Source organism: Rhinatrema bivittatum, unplaced genomic scaffold (assembly GCF_901001135.1).
Source record: "Rhinatrema bivittatum unplaced genomic scaffold, aRhiBiv1.1, whole genome shotgun sequence".
Lineage (NCBI taxonomy): Eukaryota > Metazoa > Chordata > Amphibia > Gymnophiona > Rhinatrematidae > Rhinatrema > Rhinatrema bivittatum.
The window spans coordinates 50,496-74,814 of NW_021820738.1; the positions used below are offsets into that span (position 1 = coordinate 50,496).

General features: G+C 40.6%; 1 protein-coding gene across 1 annotated transcript in view; it reads left to right on the plus strand.

The window, feature by feature from the left end:
- The window catches only part of LOC115082055 (atrial natriuretic peptide-converting enzyme-like), a gene marked incomplete at its 5' end in the record, with an annotated part of 217,134 nt that overhangs the window by 48,062 nt on the left and 144,753 nt on the right, over positions 1 to 24,319 (plus strand). Inside the window, one exon of the mRNA XM_029586317.1 lies at positions 23,480 to 23,587. Coding sequence (XP_029442177.1) covers positions 23,480 to 23,587 — 108 coding nt within the window. The remainder of the gene's footprint in view (positions 1 to 23,479; positions 23,588 to 24,319) is intronic.

Consider the following 24,319-nt stretch of genomic DNA (forward strand, 5'->3'; position numbering starts at 1 on the left):
AGTTAAAAAATTGCTGGCGAGACTAGGTGGACCATTTTGGTCTTTAACTGCCATCATGCACTATGTCACTATGTTAAAGTACTTTGCAAATAAACTAGAAAAGAAAGTTAAAATTGCCTGTTAGCTCTAAAAGTAGCAGGTTTAATTCTTCATTAATATCAACAGATCAGATCCTAAAAGGGATATTTATCCATTTGTCTTTTTGTATCTATTTCTTATTATAACTGATACATTTTTCATTATTAATTGTGTCTGCCCATATGAATTTTCATTGAGAGCCTATTTCTGCATTCTGAGTCTTCCATGGTCAGGGCCGACCTTTGGGGTGTGCGACCTATGCAACAGCCATGCTCAAGGGGGCACCGCGGTGCTTTCATTCCTGCACCTTCCCACATCGTGTCTGCAGGAAAGAGATTTGAACGCGTTGCGCAGAAGGAGGAAGGCTTTTCTCTGCAGTGGAGGAGAAGGATCAATCTGCTGGAAGAAGGGGGGGGGAGAAGGAGGGAGGTTATAGCTGGGCAGGAAGGGTAGAGGAGAGAGAAGAGGATGTTGGAAGGGAAGAGAGAGAGAGGAGGATGCTGGACATTGTGGGCAGGGGGAAAGAGGGAAGGGCACAGGGGATACTGGTGATGAGGAGAGTGTATTGGGGAGAGGAGAGATGGGTCCCTTGTGATTGAGTCATTGCTACATGACAAAAGAGGGAATGCTGTGTTAGAGCTGCCCCCAAGAGAGGTCAGTTTTTGCCCTGTCCTTGGTATTCAAGGGCCACCTTCCCAGCCCTGGAGAGAGTTTGTCTGGCAGCTCAGTCTCTGGGCATGGGCTGGGAACAGGATAACCTGTAAGGCCAAACTGATTGAAGACACTTCTAACACTGTCCAGAAAATCCAGTATCCACACCTTACTTGTGCTCCAATAAAATAAACGTTTATTGTAATCCAAAGAGACAGAAAGAGAAGAATTTTTTAGTTCAGATAATGTTGTCGTCTTGCTTAGATCACAAAATTCCCAGTTCCTCACTTCATTCCTTTCAGCTGCCTCACTTGGGCACCTGAGCCTCAGTGACTCCATCTTCTGTATCCTGTATGTATATTCTGTATGACTTCTGTATCCCTTGGCTGTACTTCAGTGCAGTTTCTCTCACTCAGCACTCTTTGGGGCCAATGCAATATTGGGCACTGAGCTGAGCGCGCCACTAAACGCTTGCTTGGACGCGCTGCACATATGCCCAATGCAATATCGGGATTAGTGCGTCCAAAACGTGCACATTTTAACCCTCAAAAGTTAATGCCGGCCCAGAGCTGGCGTTAAGTTTTGAGGCACCCCAAGCCGGGCTCAAAAAAGCAAAAAATAAAGCTTTTCTGTGGTTCCTCCTATATAATATCTTTATGATACTAAGCAGAAGGAACCACAGAAAGCTGCAACATAAAAAAAAAAATCTTGACAGCAGCCAGGTTAGGAAAAGGGAAGCTTAATTTATGAACGTCCATTTTCCTAACCCGTGGCTGGGTCCTTTTTCCTTACCTGTGGACAGCCACTTCTCCTGGGCGCTCGATGCCATGGACGTGCCAGGGACCTGCAATTTATCCATTGCGTGTCCCTTTTAGTGTGCCAGCTCATTTGAGTATTACGTTGAGCATCCAAGAGAGGGGATGTGCGAGTGTTCAAAAAACATGCATCCTTAGGGCTGGATTTTAAAAAGGTTGCGCGCGTAAATCCTTGCGCACGCCGACCCTTGATTTTATAACTTGCACGCGCAAGTTATAAAATCAGGTGTACATGTGTTCGCGCCGAGTAGCGCGCACACCTTTTTAAAATCTCACCAACTGCTCTTCAGGCCAGTCTCTCTCACACACAAATCCTTCTGTTTTGCTTATTCTTTTGTGGAACCAGTGAGGGTCCCGGTTAAAAGTCTATCCTCTGTTACAGACAGCACCGCTTTTCACTCCATCCAGAAACAGCTTGCATCCAGACACACACACTACCAAAGCGGCATCAGCGTCTGCACAGCCCCAGTCCTTCGGGCATAGTGTCGGTCCCCGGCCCTGTGAGGAAGTAACCAGCTGCAACCCTCACAAGGTCCAGCCAGCACCCCCCTCCCCTCCCCCCCCCGACACCGTTCCTGAGGCAGCATCTTTTTACCAAATCAGCTCTTGAGACAGAGGATCCCCTGAAGCTTAGTGCTATTCTCGAGCCCTGCCCTGAAATAACCAGCCACAGCCTTCCTCTTTGACTCAGCCAGCCCCCACAAAATCCAGATTCCAAACTTTGTCCTAACTAGTAAGAACCTGTAATCCACTGGCTTGCAGTTCTGCTCCACCTCTGTGCTAGTGTAAGCTGCAGGCAATCTTCTGCTACCCTTGCAATCCACACTGGTCTCTCTGTTTCAGTCTTGCCCTACACTGAAAGTCCTTGGCTAGTACTTCTGGAAAAAGCGCAAATATTCTCCTTTACTCTCTCTGTACTCCATCCCACATGGTAGGTTTTTGGGAGGCTTGGGAAGAAGTAAACATTTTGTTTCATTTTTTCTGTTTTGTTTTTTTTGGGGGGATTTCCTGACAAATTTTGTTTTGTTTAATGTTTACTTTGTTTAAAAAAAACCCAATGAAATAAACATTGCCCCCCCCCCGCCAAAAAAAAAAAAAAAAAGAATCTGGAGGCCAGGTCCCATGCCTTGGCCCAGGGTCATAGCCAAGCTCAGAGCTCGGTCCTCGGAGGTTCTCTTCACAAGTCTTCTGTCTTTTTTCTTCTTCTTGAAATGACATTGTCCACTAGGGATGCACCAGAGTAAATGAACTCCAGTGATCCTCCCCAGCAGAGGGCACCATTTTAATGTATGGCAGCTAATTGAACTGCATTTGAAATCTGAAAACAATCCGAAATGAAATAGAACATTTTGTCTCATTTCCTATTTTGTTTATCCCAAATGCCCATCCTTAGTTCTTGGTAGTTCTTCTGAATGAAGCACTGCTGTTCTCCTCTCACTCCCTTGGAACGGACCTCCAGGGCCTCGTGTTTCCAGACTCCTTCCTCAGACGACCAGCTCTGAGCCCCTGTGCTCACACTTCTTAAATACAATGCAAATGCAGCTCATTCACCCATTGGCTAGCAGTCACACTTGCCACTCACAACACACTGCACACACCTCCAAGGAAGGCCTTACACCACACTCCAGAATTTTCCCCGATTTAGGAAATAGGACAAAATGTTAAGCTTTATTGAAAAAATGCATAATATACACCCCTTATTAGAAGGACTAACCCCTATCTCCTCCTAATAGCTGTCCTCCCACAGATAAACTTTGGATAACCTTGGTTAACCAGAACATTCTCATTTTAAAGTATAGGCTGAACTTTTGAATTCCCCATTAAGCATTGACAGTAAATACATAGCCCTAGTAAAAAGAGCTACAATGCCCCCTTAGGATTACATATGTGTATCAGAACATCTGTGTAGAATAACATTTCTGTTTTTAAATCATAAATCACTGATCCCAAAATTCAAAAATGCTGAACACTACTTAGCTAGACCTGAGAGTGGAAGTCTGGCAAGCTGCAGGCCTGTGGCCTAACCAGGAATTTCAGGGGGTTACAAGACTCATGCTGGCTGTAACTGCTTTCACCCTAGATGGAGCTAGCTGAAGCATAGATACAGCAGAGCCATTAGTGCTATGGAGTGGAAGATCCACTTTTATATGACTCTGATGGGAGTGGAATTGAAAGGATGAGCCAGGCAGAGAAAGTTCTGAAGTGCTTTAATGAGACATCTATGGTAACTAGCACAGCCATGTTATCAACACAGCCTTTTACTACATGTGCTAGTTACTTTGAAACTTTAGTGAATCATGAATTAATGGCTTGTTTTGCATACATGCTATTCAACTTCTTTAAAAATTGCTTACCACAGATTCTAACACAACTTTCATGAATCAGCTTCTTAGTTTTGTAACAAATCCATGTGAGTAAGTGTGGATGATGGTGGAAGACGTGCATGAGCAAACTGGGTAGGCCAACTGATCATCTACAGACAGATCACGGAGATGGTGGTCAACCGAGAAGAATATCACTGCTACTCTTACATATCCCCTTCCAGAGGACTACAGGAAAGCAGCAGCTAAGATTGAAAGATAGAGGACAGCCCCCCCCCTCCACCTCCAAGAACACCCTCCTACTTATCCAACCCCCCTACACTGCTGACATCGAAACATAAGAACATAAGAACATGCCATACTGGGTCAGACCAAGGGTCCATCAAGCCCAGCATCCTGTTTCCAACAGTGGCCAATCCAGGCCATAAGAACCTGGCAAGTACCCAAAAACTAAGTCTATTCCATGTTACCATTGCTAGTAATAGCGGTGGTTATTATCTAAGTCAACTTAATTAATAGCAGTTAATGGACTTCTCCTCCAAGAACTTATCCAATCCTTTTTTAAACACAGCTGCACTAACCACATCTTCTGGCAACAAATTCCAGAGTTTAATTGTGTGTTGAGTGAAAAAGAACTTTCTCCGATTAGTTTTAAATGTGCCACATGCTAACTTCATGGAGTGCCCCCTAGTCTTTCTATTATCCAAAAGAGTAAATAACCGATTCACATCTACCCATTTTAGACCTCTCATGATTTTAAACACCTCCAATGCCACATCTTCTAGACATCATTCCTATTTCCTTTCTTACAGATTTCTAGTCTTCCAAATCCACTAAACCCTGTTGTGGGCCACCTCACTTCCCCTCACAGGTCTAAACTCCTCTGCACTGTCCCTGTCTATTCTCTTTCCTCTCTCTGTAGTTCATATCCCACCCATCTTACTACATGCCTTCATTTCTGCAGTTTGTGTACTACTCTGCACACTGCTAGCTCTCCTTGATGCTCAATTACACTAACTGGCAAACTTCAGGCCTTCTCAATTGATTACTCTTCTTCGTTTATTCATTGCCAGTTCATTATCCATTTGCCACTTAATAAGTGACTGATGAATTTATTTCTTTGCAAATGCATGGCTTTATACTTCCTTTGCACTGAAACGTATAGTACACCAAGAGCTGTAAATAAAAACCTCTCTTTATTAACACCAACTTTGTCAGATGAATCTAAGGGGAGCAGTCTGTGAGACTGACACCCCAACCTGTGTTTTGCACACACTTCTTCTGGGGATGTAGAACTCAGGAAGAACACACTGTTTAAAATCAATCAAAAATAAGAAACAGATGTAAGAACGGGCAAAAAGCGTACAGAATGAAACATAGGTTAAAAAGAGGTTCCTAACAGAAATAATTTGCAAAAACTGAAAATTGACAGATTTGCTCATCTCAAGAGGAAATATAGAATTTCATCAAGAAAATTCATTTATTCTCTATATTCCTTATCTCCATCTTTTCCTGATTAATCAACCCATGTAATATCAAACACCTGAACATAGTATCATGATAAATGATGGCAGATAAGACTAAAATGACCCATCCAGTCTGCCCAGCAAGGCGTCCCCCATGCTTTCTGTCTAAGGATGTAACTGCTGCTCCATGCAGCTTACCTTCATGCAGAAAAGTTACCACAAGTTACCCCCATGCTTCATTTCTATCCTCCTGCCTCTAAGTAAGTAAGAGAAAGGGCCTTATCACTGGCTGGGCCCAATCTATGGAACACAATGCCCACTGAACTCAGATTACAGAGTGATATCAAATCTTTTAAGAAAACCTTAAAGGCATGGCTCTATAAGCAAGCCTTTCCAAAAGAAACGGTGGGGTAGAGAGGGAGAGAGTGAACGAAAATACAGAAAAGCGCAGCTAAGAATAAACGACATTGCAATATTAAAAATACTTGACAATACAGTTATGAAGTAGACCAATATAAAAAGTAACTCAGTAACACAACTGGACTAAACCATCACTACCCAAACATTGTTTTTATTAATGATATTGTAACCGTACTTAATTGGCACTTGTTAGAATGTACGATAAACTACCTATATATACCTTTTTTGTGCCTATTTGTAAACCGTTGCGATGGTACATGACTTAGCGACGGTATAGAAAAGTTTTTAAATAAATAAATAAATAAATAAATAGAAATACTCTATGCCTATCTCACACTCTTTTGAATTCCATCAACAAAACTGTAAAGGATAACTGTGGCAATGCCATAAGCACAGTTGTTCAATAAATGAGGATTTTGATATATCATCTGATGATTTGACATTGAAGTTTCTAGAAAGAGGTCATTCTAATACAGCTGATGAGGAGGCCAGGCAGCATGCCAGTAAGTCTGAAAGAAATGAGTTATTATCTAGTTGCAATAAATCTTCCTCTGAAAAAGAGGAAGAAAAACTATATTTTGTAACTAGATATTGTAAAGAAAACATTTTTATTTTTTCACATGGGTTGAGTCAGTAAGCTGTACTGTGCTTGATACTACCCAGCACATGACACGGGATGGGTCCACATCAATAGCAGGCAGACAATGCTTCCGGCTAGGACCAGGAGAAGGTTTCACCTAAACCAGCCTCTTCCTCCACAGGTTGAACCCTTGGACTCTGAGGTTGGCAGGACTTAGGCGAAGATCCAGCGAGGAGAGCAGTTCAAGATTCAGCTGGCAGGCAGTGATCAGATGGTGTTGGAATCCAGGTAGGGTTGAGCCAGGTGGCGAACAGGCAGAGTCAGATTCAGGCACAGGCCAGGATAGGCAGTGATCAGGCAGAGTCAGTATATAGGCATGGATCAGGGCAATGAGAGATCAGTCAGAGGCAGGCAGAGCTCTGGAGTCTAAGTGTGTGGATGAGACGATGGTGCAGTTTTGTTAGGAACTGGGCAACATTTTGGAGACGGGGAAGTCTATTCTGAAAGAATGGGCTCCACCTTAACCAGGGTGGAACCAGGCTGCTGGTGCTAACCTTCAAAATTGAGACAGAGCAGCTTTTAAACTAGATCATGAGGAAAGCTGACAGTCACTCAGCAGTAGGGATGTGCATTCGTTTGCGACAAAATTGGAAATATAAATGATGTCGCGTTTCGGGGAGTCCCCAAAACGATAAGGAAACCCACGAAATTCCGTGTGGTTTTCTTATCATTTCTGGGGGGGGGGAGTAAGGGCACATAAACCCCCCCCCCCCCAAACCCATCTCGACCCTTCAAATTTAATTAATTGCAATCCCCCACCCTCCCGACCCTCAAGACTTGTCCAACCCCCCCCCTCCCCAAGACTTACCGAAAGTCCCTGGTGGTCCAGCGGGGTCCTGGGAGTGATCTTCCCATCTCGGGCCATCGGCTGCCACTAATCAAAATTGCGCTGATGGCCCTTTGCCCTTACCATGTGACAGGAGCTATCGGTGCCATTGGCTGGCCCCTGTCACATGGTAGGAGCAATGGATAGCCCGTGCCATTTTTTAAGATGGCGCAGGCCGTCCATTGCTCCTACCATGTGACAGAGGCTGGCCAATGGCACCGATAGCCCCTGTCACATGGTAAGGGCAAAGGGCCACCAGCGCCATTTTGTTTACTGGCAGCTGACGGTCCGAGAGCGGGAGATCGCTCCCGGGACCCCCGCTGGACCACCAGGGACTTTAGGCAAGTTTTGGGGGGTCAGGAGGGTAGGGGATTGTAATTAATTAAATCTAAAGGGTTGGGGTGGGGGGGGGTTTCGGTTCGGGCAGCCGAAAAAAAATCTGCCCAAACCACGGGAAACGAAATTTCCTGCAGTGGGTCAATAACGAAGGCCGAACCAAAAGGTTCGGCCAAATCACATCTCTACTCAGCAGCGCATAGTTAAAGGGAAGGTATCTCTGAAGGATATTAAATAAAAAGAGGAGCTAGGGCATACCAATAGAGAAAGTCCAATAAAAGCAAAAGTAGCCCATGTGCCTATAAGTAAAGAACCACCTGAGTTACAAGATTCCAAATTACCATTGTCAGCTGATAAGCAGATTGTTAATACAAACAAAGCACATGCTTTGAAATATCTGTATGCTAATGCCAGAAGTCTAAAAAGTAAGATGCGAAAATTAGAATGTACAGTCCTGACTGAAGAGGTAGAATTAATAGATGTCTCAAAGAACTGGTAGAAGCAGGATAACCAATGGCACAGTTCTATCCCAGAGTACAAATTATATCTCAATGATAGGGTGATTTAATTTGGTGGTAGTGGTGGTGTGTGTGTGTATGTGGGGGGAGGAGGGGGGAGTCTTTATATTAGGGATAGCATAGAGACCAACAGGATAAAGATCCTGCAGGAGACTAAATGCATAGCAGAATCTTTATGGGTGCAAATTCCATGTGTGTTTGGGAAAAGTGTAGGTTCATTTTGGCCAAGTTGGGGTATACTACTGACCACTTGGTCAAAATGAACAGATGGATGATGAAATGCTAACAGAGATTAGGGAAGCTAATAAATTTAGCAACACAGTAATAATGGGAGATTTTAATTCCAGCAAACCACAATGAGCAGGTACTGCACTTGAAGCAATATCATAGAATACAGATAGTGCAGAAAAATGTTCAATCCTGACACAACTTCAAAAGTTTTTTTGAATGTATAATGTTTTATTCCTTCAACACGGCAACTCCACAAACTTAAACAAGTAGCAACTTAATGGCGTCCCCCGACACGGACCCGTGTTTCGCCGCGGGCTGCATCGGGGGGGATCACCACTTCAGGCATTCACACAAAAAGCTGTAATACGAAAAATAAACAAGCGTCAGGATAGAGAAAAGGGACTTACAACCGACCATAATACGTTAAACAGATTTTAATTCCCCAATATTGACTGGGTAAATGTAACATCAGGACATGCTAGGGAGGTAAAGTTTCTAGATGAAATAAATGACTACTTCAAGGAATAATTGGTCTGGAAACCAAAAAGTGGGGGAGCCATTCTTAGTGGAAAACAGGATTTGGTGTGAGAATTAATGGTTAGACCACCCTGTAGTAGTGATCATAGTGTGATCAAATTTGACATATTGACTGGAGGAAGGTCATTACATAAATCTGCATTTATAGTATTTAACTTTCAAAAGGGAGACTTTGATAAAATGAAGAAAATGGTTAGAAAAAAATGAAAGGTGCAACTACAAAGGTTAAGAGTTTACATTAGGCTTGGACATTGTTAAAAATACCATCTTGAAAGCCCAATCCAGATGTATTCCACAAATTAAAAAAAAGTGGAGAAAAGGCCAAACAGCTGCCACCTGGTTAAAAGATGAGATGAAAATGTCTATTTTAGCCAAAAGAACTTTTTTCAAAAATTGGAAAATGGATCAGTCTAAAGAAAATAGGAAATAGCATAAGCATTGGCAAGTTAGATGTTAAACATTGATAAGGCAAGCTAAAAGAGATTTTGAAAAGAGGCTGACTGTAGAGGCAAAAACTCAAAATATTTTTAAAATATATCCAAAGCAGAAACCCTGTGAGGGAGTCAGATGTTCGAGAGGTTAATAGGACACTTAGGAACGATAAGGCAATTGTGAAATGACTAAATACATTCTTTGCTTCGGTGTTTACTGAAGAGGATGTAGGAGAGATACCCATTCCAGAAACTATTCAATGAAGATGATGCAGAAAAACAGAAACAAATCAAGGTGAAGCTGGAAGATGTAATAAGATAGACTGAAAAACTAAAGAGCAGCAAATCGCCCAGACTAGATGGTATACACCCCAGAGTTCTGAAAGAACTAAAAAATGAAATTGTAGATCTACTACTAGTAATTTGTAACCATCATTAAAATTGTCCATTTCACCTGAAGATTGGAAGGTGACCAATGTAACTCCGACTTTTAAAAAGGACTCCAGGGATGAGCTGGGAAACTATAGACCAGTAAGTCTGACTTCAATGTAAGGGAAAAATCAGGGAAAATTTTCTAAAGAAGAAAAGAACATATAGAAAGGCATGGTTTAATGGGACATAGCCAGCATGGATTTACACAAGGGAAATCTTGCCTCACTAATCTGCTACATTTTTTTGAAGGTTAATAAACATAGATAATGGTGAGCTGGTGGATGTAGTGAATTTGGATTTTCAGGAGACATTTGACAAACCTCCCCATGAGAGTCTCCTGAGAAAATTAAAATGTCACTGGATAGGAAGCAATGTCCTGTTGTGGATTGCAAATTGGCTAAACGATAGGAAACAGAGAGTAGGACTAAATAATCAGTTTTCTCAGTAGAGGAGGGTAAACAGTGGAGTGCCTCAGGGATCTGTATAGGGCTCGAGCTTTTTATTATATTTAGTAATGATCTGGAATGGGGAACAATGAGTAAGGAGAGAAAATTTGACTTGTTCCTGTAATTTGAAGAATCTTAGCATGAATTTGCTTACATCCAGGGATTAATCCAAGAAGTGAACTAGAACTGTATGATGAGAATGTTTTGAAACCTTGCTTTAAAGACTATGCCTGTTTTCCAATTTTGTTCAAGATCAGTACCTCCCAGTGAGGCCAAGATCCTGAACTTTCTTGGTTTCTGTGTTCTGTGTTTCATGTGTAATTTTATGCATTTACCATAAGGAGGAAATTTGTGAGTGGGATTGTGTATTGTGGTGGTTGTGTTTAGATCTTGAAGAGCCCTTGGGATTCCCAGAGCTCATCCCTTGAAAAGGTAAATGATGTACGGGAAACAGGTTCTGTTGGGTCTTGAGCCATCAGCTTGTTGAGCAAAAGACAGGAGCAGAGTTTACTATGCCACTGGATAGGATTAGTAAATCTAGATTAGGCAAAGGAAAAACATAAGAATTGCCATACTGGGTCAGACTGAAGGTCCATTAAGCCCAGTAATCTGTTTCCAACAGTGGCCAATCCAGGTTTTAAGTACCCAGCAAGATCCCAAATAGATGTTATGCTGCTATCACACAGTGATAAGTAGTAGTTATTTCCTAAATCTACTTGGTTAATAACAGTTTACGGACTTCTCTAAGAACTTGTCCAAACTTTTTTTAAACCCACCTATGCTAACTGCCTTAACCATATCCTCTGGCAAGATTTCCAGAGCTTAATTGTGCATTGAGTGAAAACCAATTTTCTCCAATTTCTTTTGAATGTGCTACTTACTAATTTCATGGAGTGTCCCATAGTCTTTGTGTTTTTTGAAAGAGTAAATAATTGATTTGTATTTACCCATTCTATTCAACTCATGATTTTATAGACCTCTATCATATCTCCCCTCAGCCATCTTTTTTTCCAAGCTGAACAGCTGTAACTTCTTTAGCCTTATAGGAGAGCCGTTCCATCTCCTTTATCATTTTGGTCACCTTCTCTGTACCTTTTCCAATATCTTTTTTGAGAAGCAGTGACCAGAACTGCACATAGAACTCTAGGTATGGCTTCACGATGGAGCAATATAGAGGCATTATGATATTCTCCATTTTATTCTCCATTCCTTTCCCAATAATTCCTAACATTATGTATGCTTTTTTGACCACCACCACACTGAGCTGAGGATTTCAAAGAAGTGCCCACAATGCCCAGATCTTTTTTCTGGGTGGTAATTCCTAATATGCAACCTAAGATCGTGTAACTACATGCACAGCACTTTGCACTTGTCCACATTAAATTTCATCTTTCATTTAAATGCCCAGTCTTCCAGTCTTGCAAAGTTCTCCTGCTATTTTTCACTTGTGATTGTTACGGTTCTACCTGCTGCACAACCTCCCCTCCCCGAGGAGTCCTCAGCGAAACTCACTCACAGCTGCATGAGTTACCTCCTCTCTGATCACATGACATCTCAGTTCCAGCCCTACTTAACTCAGCCTGTCCATTCCCTCAGTGCCTCTTCATTGAGTCATCTCAGCTCTCTGACCAGGCCAGGCTTGCTTTGTTATCCTACCTTGCCTTGTGACCTACTCAGGCCTTCTACCTTGCCTTGTAGCTTACCTTGGCCTCTTGCCTTGGTCCCTTGCTCTGTGGCATTCCAGGCCTTCTGGCCTTGCTCTGCAACCTTTCAGGTCCACTTACCATGCTCAGTGCCCTCTTGGGCTTTCCTGTCCAGCCTTGCGGCCTACGGGCCTTCTAGGTTCGCCTAACAAGCCTTGTGCTCTGTTGGGCCTTCCTGTTTATTGTTGCCTGTCCTATCTAGTCCTTGTCCACTCCTTATACAGTCTTGTTTTTGTCTGTCCTTGTCTTGTCCAGTTCAGTCCTTGTTCCAGTCCCAGCCTGTACCATGTTCCAGCCCCCAGCCTGTACCATGTTTCAGCTCCCAGCCTGTACCATATTCCAGCCCTGTCTTTATCCAGCTTCTGTCTGTCCTCAGTACCAGCCCAGCCCCCATTCCAGCCTATTTCCAGCTCCTGTCTGCCCTCAGTACCAGCCCAGCTTCCAGCCCTGTCTGTATCCAGCTCCTATCTGCCTTTAGTACCAACCTTGCCCCTATCTATCTCCCAGGTTGTGCCTGAATCCAGCTTCAACCATGATATTCTACAGAAGACAAGTCCTATCGGCCTCAAGAACCCAAGGACTCAACCTGCAGAGGAGATAGCTGGTTAGGTAGAAGACCAGCTCCAGTCCTGCCCTGCAGCCCTGCACCACTTCTACAGGGATGATACTTAATTCTAGCCCTCTGAATCGTGACAGTGATTTAACAACTAGGAATAATGTGTTATTTGTGGTGCCTCTTTTTTTTTTATAGGCAAAAGCTGCAAGGCACACTCTGTGCAGAGTCCTGCAGGGTCCAAGAGCCACAGTCATAGAAGTGATTATTCCTCTATAAGCAAATGATGGTGCCTTCTATGAGTGCAGGATCCTGCAAGTCCTCCAGAGTCACAGGAACACGATCTGGAATCTCCAGAACAGGATCATGATCTGAAACTACTAGAACAAAGGCAGATTCATTAATCATAGGTACATGCAAGAGAGCACCCCTGTGAGCACAGGTTTATGTGGAAAAGGATTCATGTTTACCATAAAGCAAGGGGGGAACTGGTGAGTGGGATTTACTTTGCTTTGATCATTATTATATTGAGGCTTGCTAGGTCTCCATTAGATGGCTCTAGCTTAAGCCTTGGGTTAGGAATATAGGAGAGGGGTATACTGTTCTTAACAGCACCTCCTCTGAATCTGGCTGGAATGGTGTAGGTGGGTCTGGAGAGTGGTGTGGCATTTTTGTTGGATATTTGAAAAAGTAGGACCTGTTTCTTTTGGAGTCCCTTGTCTCCATTTTTGGGCCCCATGATCAGAGGTATTGGAGAAGGGAAGAGGCAATTCCCTGTTCAGTATACAACCTGTCTGGAAGGGTTTGCCTCAGGTTTTGAAGGAAGTGGTTCATTTTTCTGGAAGTGTTTTGCCTTTTGTGAATCTCCTTCCTGGCTCAGGAAGGGAAAACCCTGCTTTTGGGAGGACAGGGTAGAGAAGACCTGTGCCTATCTCACAACCAGTGGAAAGACAGTGGTAACTTGCCACAAGAGATTTGTGGTTGCTGGAGTTTGAGAATATTTTTGCCTTTTGAGGTGGGAGGAAGCTGTGATTAGGGAAAAGAGAAGAGCTGACCTTACCTGTGATTAGGGAAAAGAGAAGAGCTGACCTTACCTAGCTATAGGACCTTTCAGTCAGAGAGATACATCTTTGTGGTATTGAGAGAAGATTGGGAATAAGAGGTTTTGTGACAGCTGGGGGCTTCTGGTCCCTGGAGGTGTATCCTTCCCTCCATTTGAAGAATCCATGCCCTGGGACTGTTTGGTACTTTTGAGACTGTGAGAGGACTTAACTCTGGGACTGAGTGTGGCCCCTACACATTTCAGGCTACAACCCCAAAGCAAGGGGCTGCAATTGTATTAATGGTGGGGTGTTATATTCTGCTTACTTTTATTACACTTACTATGTTATTTTTATTTTATGAGTTAATGGCAGGTACGTGTTTATAAAATGATGTTCACGATTAGAAGAGAGACGGTACATGCGATTTCTTTGCTCATTAAAAACCTTCAAGAAACAATTGTTATGAGTTTTTACTCATACACATTAAGATTTACTACATACAGCCCCCCTGAGGCAGCCCCATTGTGGGGGCGAAACTCGGCCTGAGTCGGGCTCATTTTATAAAGAATCCGTCTCCATCAATAAAAAAATTTCTAATCGGACATCTCTTGGCGTCTAATACACCTTGCACTTGTCCACATTAAATCTCATCTGCCATTTGGATGCCCAATCTTCAAGTCTTGCAAGATCCTCCTGTAATGTATCACAATCCGCTTGTGATTTAACTACTCTGAATAATTTTGTATCATGCACAAATTTGATAACCTCACTCATCGTATTCCTTTCCAGATCATTTATATATATATTGAAAAGCACCGGTCCAAGTACAGATCCCTGAGGCATCCCACTGTTTACCCTTTTCCACTGAGAAAATTAACTATTTAATCCTATTCTCTGTTTCCTGTCTTTTAACAGTTTGTAATCCACGAAAGGACATCACCTCTTATCTGATTACTTTTTAGTTTCCTTAGAAGCCTCTCATGAGGGACTTTGTCAAATGCCTTCTGAAAATCCAAATACACTACATCTACCGGTTCACCTTTATCCACATGTTTATTAACTCCTTCAAAAAAATGAAGCAGATTTGTGAGGCAAGACGTCCCTTAGATAAATCTAGACTGTGTTCCATTAAACCATGTCTTTCTATATGCTCTACAATTTTGATCTTTAGAATAATTTCCACTATTTTTCCCGGCACTGAAGTCAGGTTCACTGGTCTATAGTTTCCTGGATTGCCCCTGGAACCCTTTTTAAATATTGGGGTTACATTGGCTACCCTCCAGTCTTCAGGTACAAAGGATGATTTTAATGATAGGTTACAAGTTTTAACTAATAGATCTGAAATTTCATTTTTGAGTTCCTTCAGAACCCTAGGATGCATACCATCCAGTCTAGATGATTTGCTACTCTTTAGTTTGTCAATCTGACCTACTATGTGTTCCAGGTTTCCAGTGATTTGGTTCAGTTCATCTGACTCATCACCTTTGAAAACTATCTCCGGAACTGGATATCCCCAACATCCTCATTAGTAAACACGGAAGCAAAGAATTCATTTAGTCTTTCTGCTTTGGCCTTATCTTTCCTAAGAGCCCCTTTAACCCCCTCAGTCATCTAATGGTCCAACTGACTCCCTCACAGGTTTCTTGCTTTGGACATATTTTTAAAAGTTTTTATTATGAGTTTTTGCCTCTATGGCCAACTTCATTTCAAATTCTCTCTTTGCCTGTCATAAATGTTTTACACTTAACTTGACAATGCTTATGCTTTATCCTATTTTCTTCAGATGGATCCTTCTTCCAATATTTGAAGGATGTTTTTTTGGCTAAAATAGCCTCTTTCACCTCACCTTTTAACCTTGGCGGTAATCGTTTTGTCTTCCTTCCACCTTTCTTAATGCGTGGAATACATCTGGACTGCGCATCTAGGATTATATTTTTAAACAATGTCCATGCCTGTTGAACACTTTTAATCTTTGTAGCTGCACCTTTCAGTTCTTTTCTAATTATTTTCCTCATTTTATCAAAGTTTCCTTTTTGAAAATTTAGTGTTAGAACTGTAGATTTACTTATTGTCACCCTTCCAGTTATTTGTTTAAATTTGATCATGTTATGATCACTATTGCCAAGGGGCCCACCACCGTTACCTCTCTCACCAAATCCTGTGTTCCACTAAGAATTAAATCTAAAATAGCTCCCTCTCTCATTAGTTCTTGAACCAATTGCTCCATGAAGCAGCCATTTATTACATCCAGGAACTTTATGTCTCTAGCAAGTCCTAATGTTACATTTACCCAGTCAATATTGGGGTAATTGAAATCTCCCATTATTATTGCACTGCCAAATTGGTTAGCTTCCCTGATTTCTCTTAGCATTTGATCATCTGTCTGACCATTTTGTCCAGGTGGATGGTAGTATACTCCTATCACTATACTCTTACCCAACACACATGGGATTTCTACCCATATAGAGTCTACTGAGCATTTAGTCTCTTGTATGATCTTTACCCTGTTGGACTCTACACCCTCCCAGACATAAAGTGCTACACCCCCACCAAGTTGATTCTCCCTATCATTGTGATATAATTTGTACCCTGATATAGCACTGTCCTATTGGTTATCCTCCTTCCACCAGGTTTCTGTGATGCCAATTATGCTAAGCTCATCATTTACTACTATACACTCTAACTCTCCCATATTATTTCTTAGAGCTTCTGGCATTGGCATTCAGACATTTCAAACTGTGGTTTTTGTTTGTATTAACAACCTGCTTTTCAGTTGTTAGGGATAATTTGGAAATCTTTAGCTCAGGTGATTTTTTACATATAGGCAGATGGACTACATTTACTTTTATTGGAACCTCTCTTGGGATGTCCTAACTCTCCTGTTTCATTAGTATCCTTCAAGGATACATTCCTCCGAACCATGCTCTGCTGAGTGACTGTCGGCTATCCCCCTTGTTCTAGTTTAAAAGATGCACTATCATTTGAAAAATGAACCTGTAAATCTGGTAAGGCCAAAGAGATGTCCTAAAGTTTGCTAGCTATAGTTAACCAGCTAACTATAAGATAGCTGGCTATGTTCAATAGTGCAACTGCATTATTGAATTTGTTTCCGGATAAGTTTATCTGGGTAAATTTGCTACCCGGACTGTGTCTGAATAAATATTTCTGTAAGTCTAGAACCTCTTCTCTTCTTCTGTAGCTTCAGGTACTGTGGGTGTCTGTCCTTCTCTCTCTCTCCTGAGTATCTCTTGTTCTCCCTCTCTGTAAATGACTCCATAGCTATAAAACGAAGTTTGCCCTAAGCTGTTGGCTTTATATAGTAGGTTAGTCAGACTTAATGTCTGCCTGCAGCTGGCATTATTTCTCTTGTGATGTGCTTTTCACAGCTTATTTTATTTTAATGAAAAGCACCTGAATACTTACTTTTGCAATTTTGATCCATTATCATGCTATCTTCATTTTGAGTAGTATTCCAGCTCATTAAAATACTGGAATTTGTAATAAGTCCTCATTTGCATTGTCATTTCCATACTACCTTTTCTTATGAATAAATTACTGCTGAAGTAAAAAATGAGTTTACTGTGTATTATAGTATGTATATATCTGGTCTATGTATATATCTATAGATATATACATAGACCGAGAAAGCAATAATGCTATACTGATATAGCAGTAACTTTATTATTTGAAAACTCTTTTCACATGATAATTCCATTAATGCTGTTTAATGACTAGACCCCATAATTAGGGAATGTTCATTGGAGGAGATACAGAAAAATTAGGTGTGAGTTTTGTATTTGTGCTTTTTGTCTGGTAGGGGAATGATTACATCAGAATATATTCTGTGATACAGTAGGCTATATCATTTTCTGTATGATACATCGTGAAACGTCTTCCCTGATACTCTCATTATCTTGAAGGATTAGCTAGATATCCCTAAAAATCCTGTGGAGAACTTCTGGTTGTGTGTTAAGTAACCACTGGAGGAATTCTGCTGTTTCTTAAGGGGCCGATGCAATACAGTGTGCTCAGCCGAGCGCACTGTATAACCCGCAGTCAGACACGGGATAAATAGGCGCTAATCCACCCCTTAATGCAATAGGGGGATTAGCACCTATTTAACGCACAACCGACACGGAGTGAATGAGATAGTGCTCATTACATGCAAATGCATGTGAATGAGGCTATTACTCATTCACTCCGCATGCAAAAAATAAATGTGCGTCTCAGATGCACATTTATCGCTCAGCTATTAACTCCTGCCTGGAGTGCAGGTAAAAGAAGTTCAGAAAAGCTGAAAAATCTGCTTTTCTGTACTTCTTTTTTAAAGTAAAAAAAATAAAATAAAATAACTCTGCAGACCACTGAGTTATGAAGACCAACGCTGGTAAACATGGCGTTGGTTTTCATAACTGGCCGTCTGCCAGTAATGAAAATGGCCGCCGATAAACTTGGCGTTGGTTTTCATTACTGGCAGACAGGCAGGTTATGAAAACTGAGGCCGAGTTTACCAGCGTTGGTCTGAATAACCGGCAGCCGCAGCGGGTCACGTTAGCGTGACACATTGCGGGCGCCATGCATGCAAACATTATTGCATCGGCCTCTAAGAGTGTACAGTAGAAAAAGTTTTGTTTTGCTTTGGTTTTCATTAAGGATTTTTTTTTTTTGTCATTTCACCAAAATAAAATAAACAAAATGATAAAGAAAACCAAAAATAAAAGGGTCCAGTCCAGGTTCCCACCCAACCGGTGAAAATGAATGGTCCCCTCAGCCCCCAGACACCTCTGTATTCCATTGTCCAGTTTAAAGGGGGCAAGTGCAATCCCCGGTGCCCCACCATCGCTGTTTCTCAAAATGACCCTGGCTGACCTAAGCTGGCACCATTTTGTTGTATGGCAGAACCTGCCTTGGGTTGGCCAATGCCATTTTGAAAAACAGCACCAGAACTCCTGCCCTTTAAACCTGCCGATGAGTTAAGAGGGGATTCAGGGGTTCCAGGAGGGACTGAGAGGGAGGCTTGGAGGGCCTGCAGAGATCTGCAAAGGGAGGAAGGTGGAGACAGCCAGAGAGGCTCTTATAGCCGGCTTTTTAAAAATGGCAGCAAGAAATGAAAAACAAATATTTTATTCATTTTTTTCTTTCTTTCTGTATAAAAAAAATGAAACAGAAATTGTCATTGACATTTCCTATTGCATTTCAAACATCACATCCCTATCATTTTTATTTATTTATTTTTAAGCTTTTATTTACCACAGACTAATCTGATCTAAGCGGTGTACAAACCATAAAGCAGTCAACAGATCTAGGGAGATATTTTATATAGTATGTTCTATGATTACTTCCCCCATTTCTAATCAATATAGCATTGCATCACATAGGAGCGAGAACTTTGCTCAGTTTCTTTATAACAGAGGTCAAACCATTTCCTCTCAATTTAATAGTATGAGAGCAGAAGATGAGGGATTTGAGGTTGCTGATGCCAGAAGATAGGATAGTTCTGGTGATGTTTCTGTTAATGAAATTACTTAGGTTATTGCAGGTTTAAATATTATCTATTGTCTGATGTTTCAATTTTCTAATGGAGACAAAGTTACTAAGAAATAATGTGAGTGCTGGAATTGCTAAATTTGTTAATTTGTCTTAATCAACAGGGCAAATCCCTGAGTCCCTAAAGGTCACCTCTGTTCAGTCTGTTCTAAAGAATCCTGGGTTAGATTCATTTGACCTAATTTTCAGCCAGTTTCTACCCTGTCTTTCTTGGCTAAAGTAGTTGAGAAAGCAGTATTTGGTCAGTTTCATGACTTTATTGGTAAACAGAAACTTTTAGATGATTTTTCAGTTCGGGTTTCGTGCTGGTCACAGCACTGAAACCTTATTACTGTCTGCCACTGAGGTTATTTAAAGCCGATTTGACAATAGAACTGATTTTCTTTTGGTTTTATTGGATATAACCACAGCCTTCGAGATACTGGACCATTTAATTCTGGGTCAGCAATTGAAGAATATCAGAATGATATCTGCAAGTTTTAAGTTATAGGAGGTGATCAGTCTTCTCTTTTCAAATTGTATTCTAAAGAGATTAACCCTTTTGGACACTCTTTTCAACATTTGTATATTTCCTGTCTGCCAACTATTAGCCCGTCTTGCTGTTGGCTATTGTGTGCATGTTGATGATCTTCAGTTCTTCTTACCTGTTACTGCAGGTATGGAAAATGTGCTAGCTAAGGCCTAGATTTACCAATGTCGCAGGGCTCCCTGAATCGCACGCTAACGGGGGGCGGGGGGTGAAGCATTTGGGTGCGATCGCTGCCGGCTTTCGCACCCAATAGCGCCATCATAAAAGGCGGTGCTATTGGGCGCGAAATGGGCAGCGAAAAGGGTTCTTACTTTTTCACTGTCTGCGATGTCCTCGCGGCGTCCACTCCGACTCCTCCTCTTCCGGGGCAGACGCTGCCCTGACTCCGCCCCTTTTGCGAAACGTCCCTTTTCGCGTGCGCTAGCTTTAGTAAATAACCCCCTTAAAGTTGGAAACTGTTTATAAGCTATTAGTGATTGGATGTCTGCTAATAAATTAGCTCTGAATATGAAAAAGACAGAGATGGTATATTTGGCTAGATTTCCTTCTCTGGAGATTCCCCTGACATTTAGTTTTGGAGGAGCTGAGGAGCCCATCCAAGGCCAGGTGCAAGATTTGGGGTTTGAGATTGATACTACCTATATTGCAGACCACATGAAAATAAAGTGGTGAAAAATTGCATGTGCTTCGCCGTCTGAAGCCTTTTTCTTATCCAAGTCTAATCTGAAGACGGTTGTACATGCTCTAGTTACTGCTACACTTGATTATTGCAATGTTTTATATGCTGGTCGGCTTTAGATCATTCAGAACGTGGCGCTGCAGCTGATTACTGGTGTTAGGATTCATGAGCATATGACATCTATTCTGTTTAGAGTGCATTGGCTGCTGATTATTGGTGAGTGAAATTTAAAATGGCTATGTTAATTTATGAAGTACTCTCCGAGTCAGCACCTGGCTGTCTTAAGTCAGTTGTTAGGCGTGTGGCACAGATAGTACATGAGAAGTCAAGGCTTTCTCCTTTAAGTGCTTTTATTTACAGTGTCAAACATCAACCTTTCACATTTAAACCAACAAAAGAGGTCAGCTATATTTCAGGGGCTGCCTTATAACATAATTTATGTTCACACTTCCCAAACACCATAATCTTAGGCTAGCTATTGTCAGGGGATGCCTGTTCCCTCTGTACTCACGTAGTTTCAACTTTACAAACAACCAGTTCAGCAATCTTACAGGAGCTGCCTTTTCCTGGTGTTCCAGGGCCTGTCTCCTAGGCCTCCCTGGGGCCATAATTCTTTGCTGCACTCAACTTTAAGGTGGATTGGGCCAGATATTTGGTGTTCTGGGGCTCCTGGCTACGTACTCTGTCACAAGGCAGTATAAATCATTGCATTCCCTTACATCTGCTTCTCAGAGTCTTTTAGAGGTGCCCTGCCCTCTGTAAAGCAAGTACTTCATATAGAAAGCAAGGAACAGTTAATTATTGGTAATAAGAGGTACAGCTTTTTGGAATTTATTACCTGATAATTTGAAGTCTGAAAATTCTGTTTTACAATTCCATAAATTGTTAAAGGTGAATTTGATGGAGCAAGCCTTTATTGATTTAATGTAAGGAATTGATTGACATTTAAATCTGAATTGTGACTCTCTTGGTATAGCTTTTATATTTTTTTGTTTTAAATGAAGGTGAGCTGTTTGTAAACTGTGGACTTTGTATCATTTATATTTACTAAATTTTTAAACTAACTATTATTTAATTATTTATTTAGATCATATTAAGTTCTTGCAGTTGCTTGATTATGTAGTGGTAGGAGTGCAATATATAGTATGTTCAGCGAGAAGTACTTTAAATTTCTAGTTAGGAATAGTACTTGGCAAAGAGTTGATAGTGTGGATTTTAAATTTTGTAAATAAACATAGGTTAGCCCATCTATTTATTTCCATCCTTCAGCCTCTAGGGATCTGCAGTGATTATTCCACCAGAAGGTGTGAGATATATTAAGAATCAGCCCGGTAGTGAGTTAGTAAGAACTCATGGTCACAGTAAATTCAAGTAGGCAGGTGGTAGAAGGAAGAGTCTCTGCTGTGGAGCCTAAGAGAAGGTATATGAGATAGGTAAGGGGATCTATATGTTAGGTGGACATGTAGGTGATCTCTAGCTTTGTTCACGGATTATGTCAAAATTTCATTTCATGTTTCACTCAGAGGGATATAAAATTGAATTGTATTATGACTAAGTCTTATTTAGTTTCCCTTGCATACTGTAGCATTTTATTATATTTTATAGGAAAGTAAGCACTATTTACCTTAACCATAACCATATACTGTTGTATAATGCTTCCAAGATCCGGTTCAAAAGGCTGTACAGTATTTCTTCCCCCATTGTAATTACTAATGATATGCTTAAAAGATACTGGGAGACAGTGTTCTCACTCCTTTGTGTAAACCATATTCACTAGAATGATTGAAACAAGTGTTGAACTATAGCACCTGAAGCACTTTCAAAGCAGCACTAGCAACATAGTTCACATTTTTACAGATAAATTCTCAAGCATTCTCATGCCTCATTCCTTGGAAATTCCAGATTATGTTTTGAGTTTATTAGAGATTCTATGGCTATGATTACGATTTATTAATCATTTATTTATTTATTTATTTAAATATTATTTACCCACATGCTCCAAAGGTTCGGGGCAGGGAACAAAGTAACATACATAATCTTAATTACATAAAAACAGTGTAAACATAGTACATAAAATAAAACATATACTTCAAAGACAAAAATAAAATTCTCATGATTTCATTATATGCCCATATTTAATATATTTTTGTGTTAATTGTTGCATTTTCTTTGATATATTATTATTATGTTATTGCTTGAAAATGCTATTATATATCTGCATTTCTCTGTTGTAAGCTGCTGTGGGTCCTTTTTGGAGGAAGGTGGCATAAAAATGCAAAATGCAATTTAATGAGAATTTTAATCTTGGTTGTCAACCATTACAAACACGGTGGCATGAATGCCTATAGATTTCGTGATGCAATACTGAGCAAAGTGTTTTAGAGCAAACAAAAACCTAACACTCTACAATACAGACAATACGTACAAACATATTTATGGAATTATATTGTACTAACAGAGACTAATGTTTCAGTTGCACACAAGGAAATTTCATTGGGGTAAAGGGTCAGCTGAACTTCAGGCAAATTTATAGACAAGAATTCAAAAAGAGAGCTACTGTTTTTCCATCCACCATACTAAACTTATCAAAAAAGGAAAAACCAAAAACAAATTATATGTGCTCAGATATCCCTCATAAAGCATTAAAAGATTTGTAGTAAATTGACCGTATCGGCAAGCCTGACGACGCGCTCCTAAATGTTTAAAGGGAGCCGTCCGGACTTCTCGTCATGTACGGTCACAGTATCTATTTACCAAATTTCTCATTCAGTTTTTTTTGTATATTTATGTATATTCAATTTTTATATTTTTATATTTTTTAAGCATTTTTCATTTTAATATCCAATGAACAAGAAGAGTAAATAGTCTAGAAATTGCCCTTTCTCAATCTGATTAAAAGTATATGCAGAGTTCCGTAACATGTGCACTTTGAGCCCATCAGAAAATGACATGCAGCGGTTGTATTTTTCAAATCTTTGCTTTTTTTTTTTTTTTTACAAATTCTACCACTCAAAAAGCAGGTGCAAACATCTGCTGGTACTTTTGTGCCCTGGCAATTTTGAAAGGGAAAATACATATGTACTTTCCTTTTGAAAACTGGGCATATGTTCTGCAGAATCTTTGTATCTGTGGACTTTGCACATAAGCAGACAGTTTGAAAATTGCCCACTCTATGTAAGCAATTTTATCCATCTTTGGACATTAAGGGAGGTTTTGTATGGTTAATTAAAACAGTAAATCGATTGACTGAGCTTTCCTTTTTGTGTTTACTTTGCAGACTGCAGTGAGGACTTATTCCGCTGTAACACTGGGAAATGCCTTAATTATAGCTTTGTTTGTGATGGGTATGATGACTGTGGAGACCTGAGTGATGAGCAAGTCTGTGGTAAGCTTAAATGTTAATATGTCTAATGTCATATCTAAATCAAAATATGTTCCTTGCCTTTTAGTCAGCATTGTACATCTTATAAAAAAGTAACTCTGGGTTCTATGGTTCTTTTGAATATGATGTACAAATATCTACAAATTCAAGTTTTTAGATTGCCAGGTAGACATTAACACAATTAAGGAGCTATTGATTTATTTTCTGTTTCTTCTTTAGTTTTAAAATCCATGCTCACTACAAATTAAATTTACTATAACTCTTGCTTATATCTTCTAAATTATTTTTGCAAGATGTGCAGACTGAGAAAACTGTTTTCAAACACTGGGGCTAAAGTCCCTGTTCATTTCAAACTCATTGAAAATGTTATAAACTGTCTTCAAAGTGACTCCTTTTTCATAATTAACTATATATATATAAGGGGAGACACAAAACTGTCCCTTTCAAGTAGGCTCAAAGTCTCAACAGACCCCGAGTATGGGGGAAGAGAGAGTAGGAGTTGTGAAAGGATTTGGCACACCCCAGTGAGAGCTGCAAGTACCGTATATACTTGTGTATAAGCTGATCGCATGTATAAGTCGAGGGTATTTTTTGGGCCCCCAAATCAAGATTTATCTGTCATCCAAGGATAAGTCAAGGGTAAAACCTAGGAGGCTTATGAAATGGTGAAATCATACTAAGAAACAAACTGATAACTTAAGAAAATCACTTTTATTTATTTTTTAAAAGCAGAAT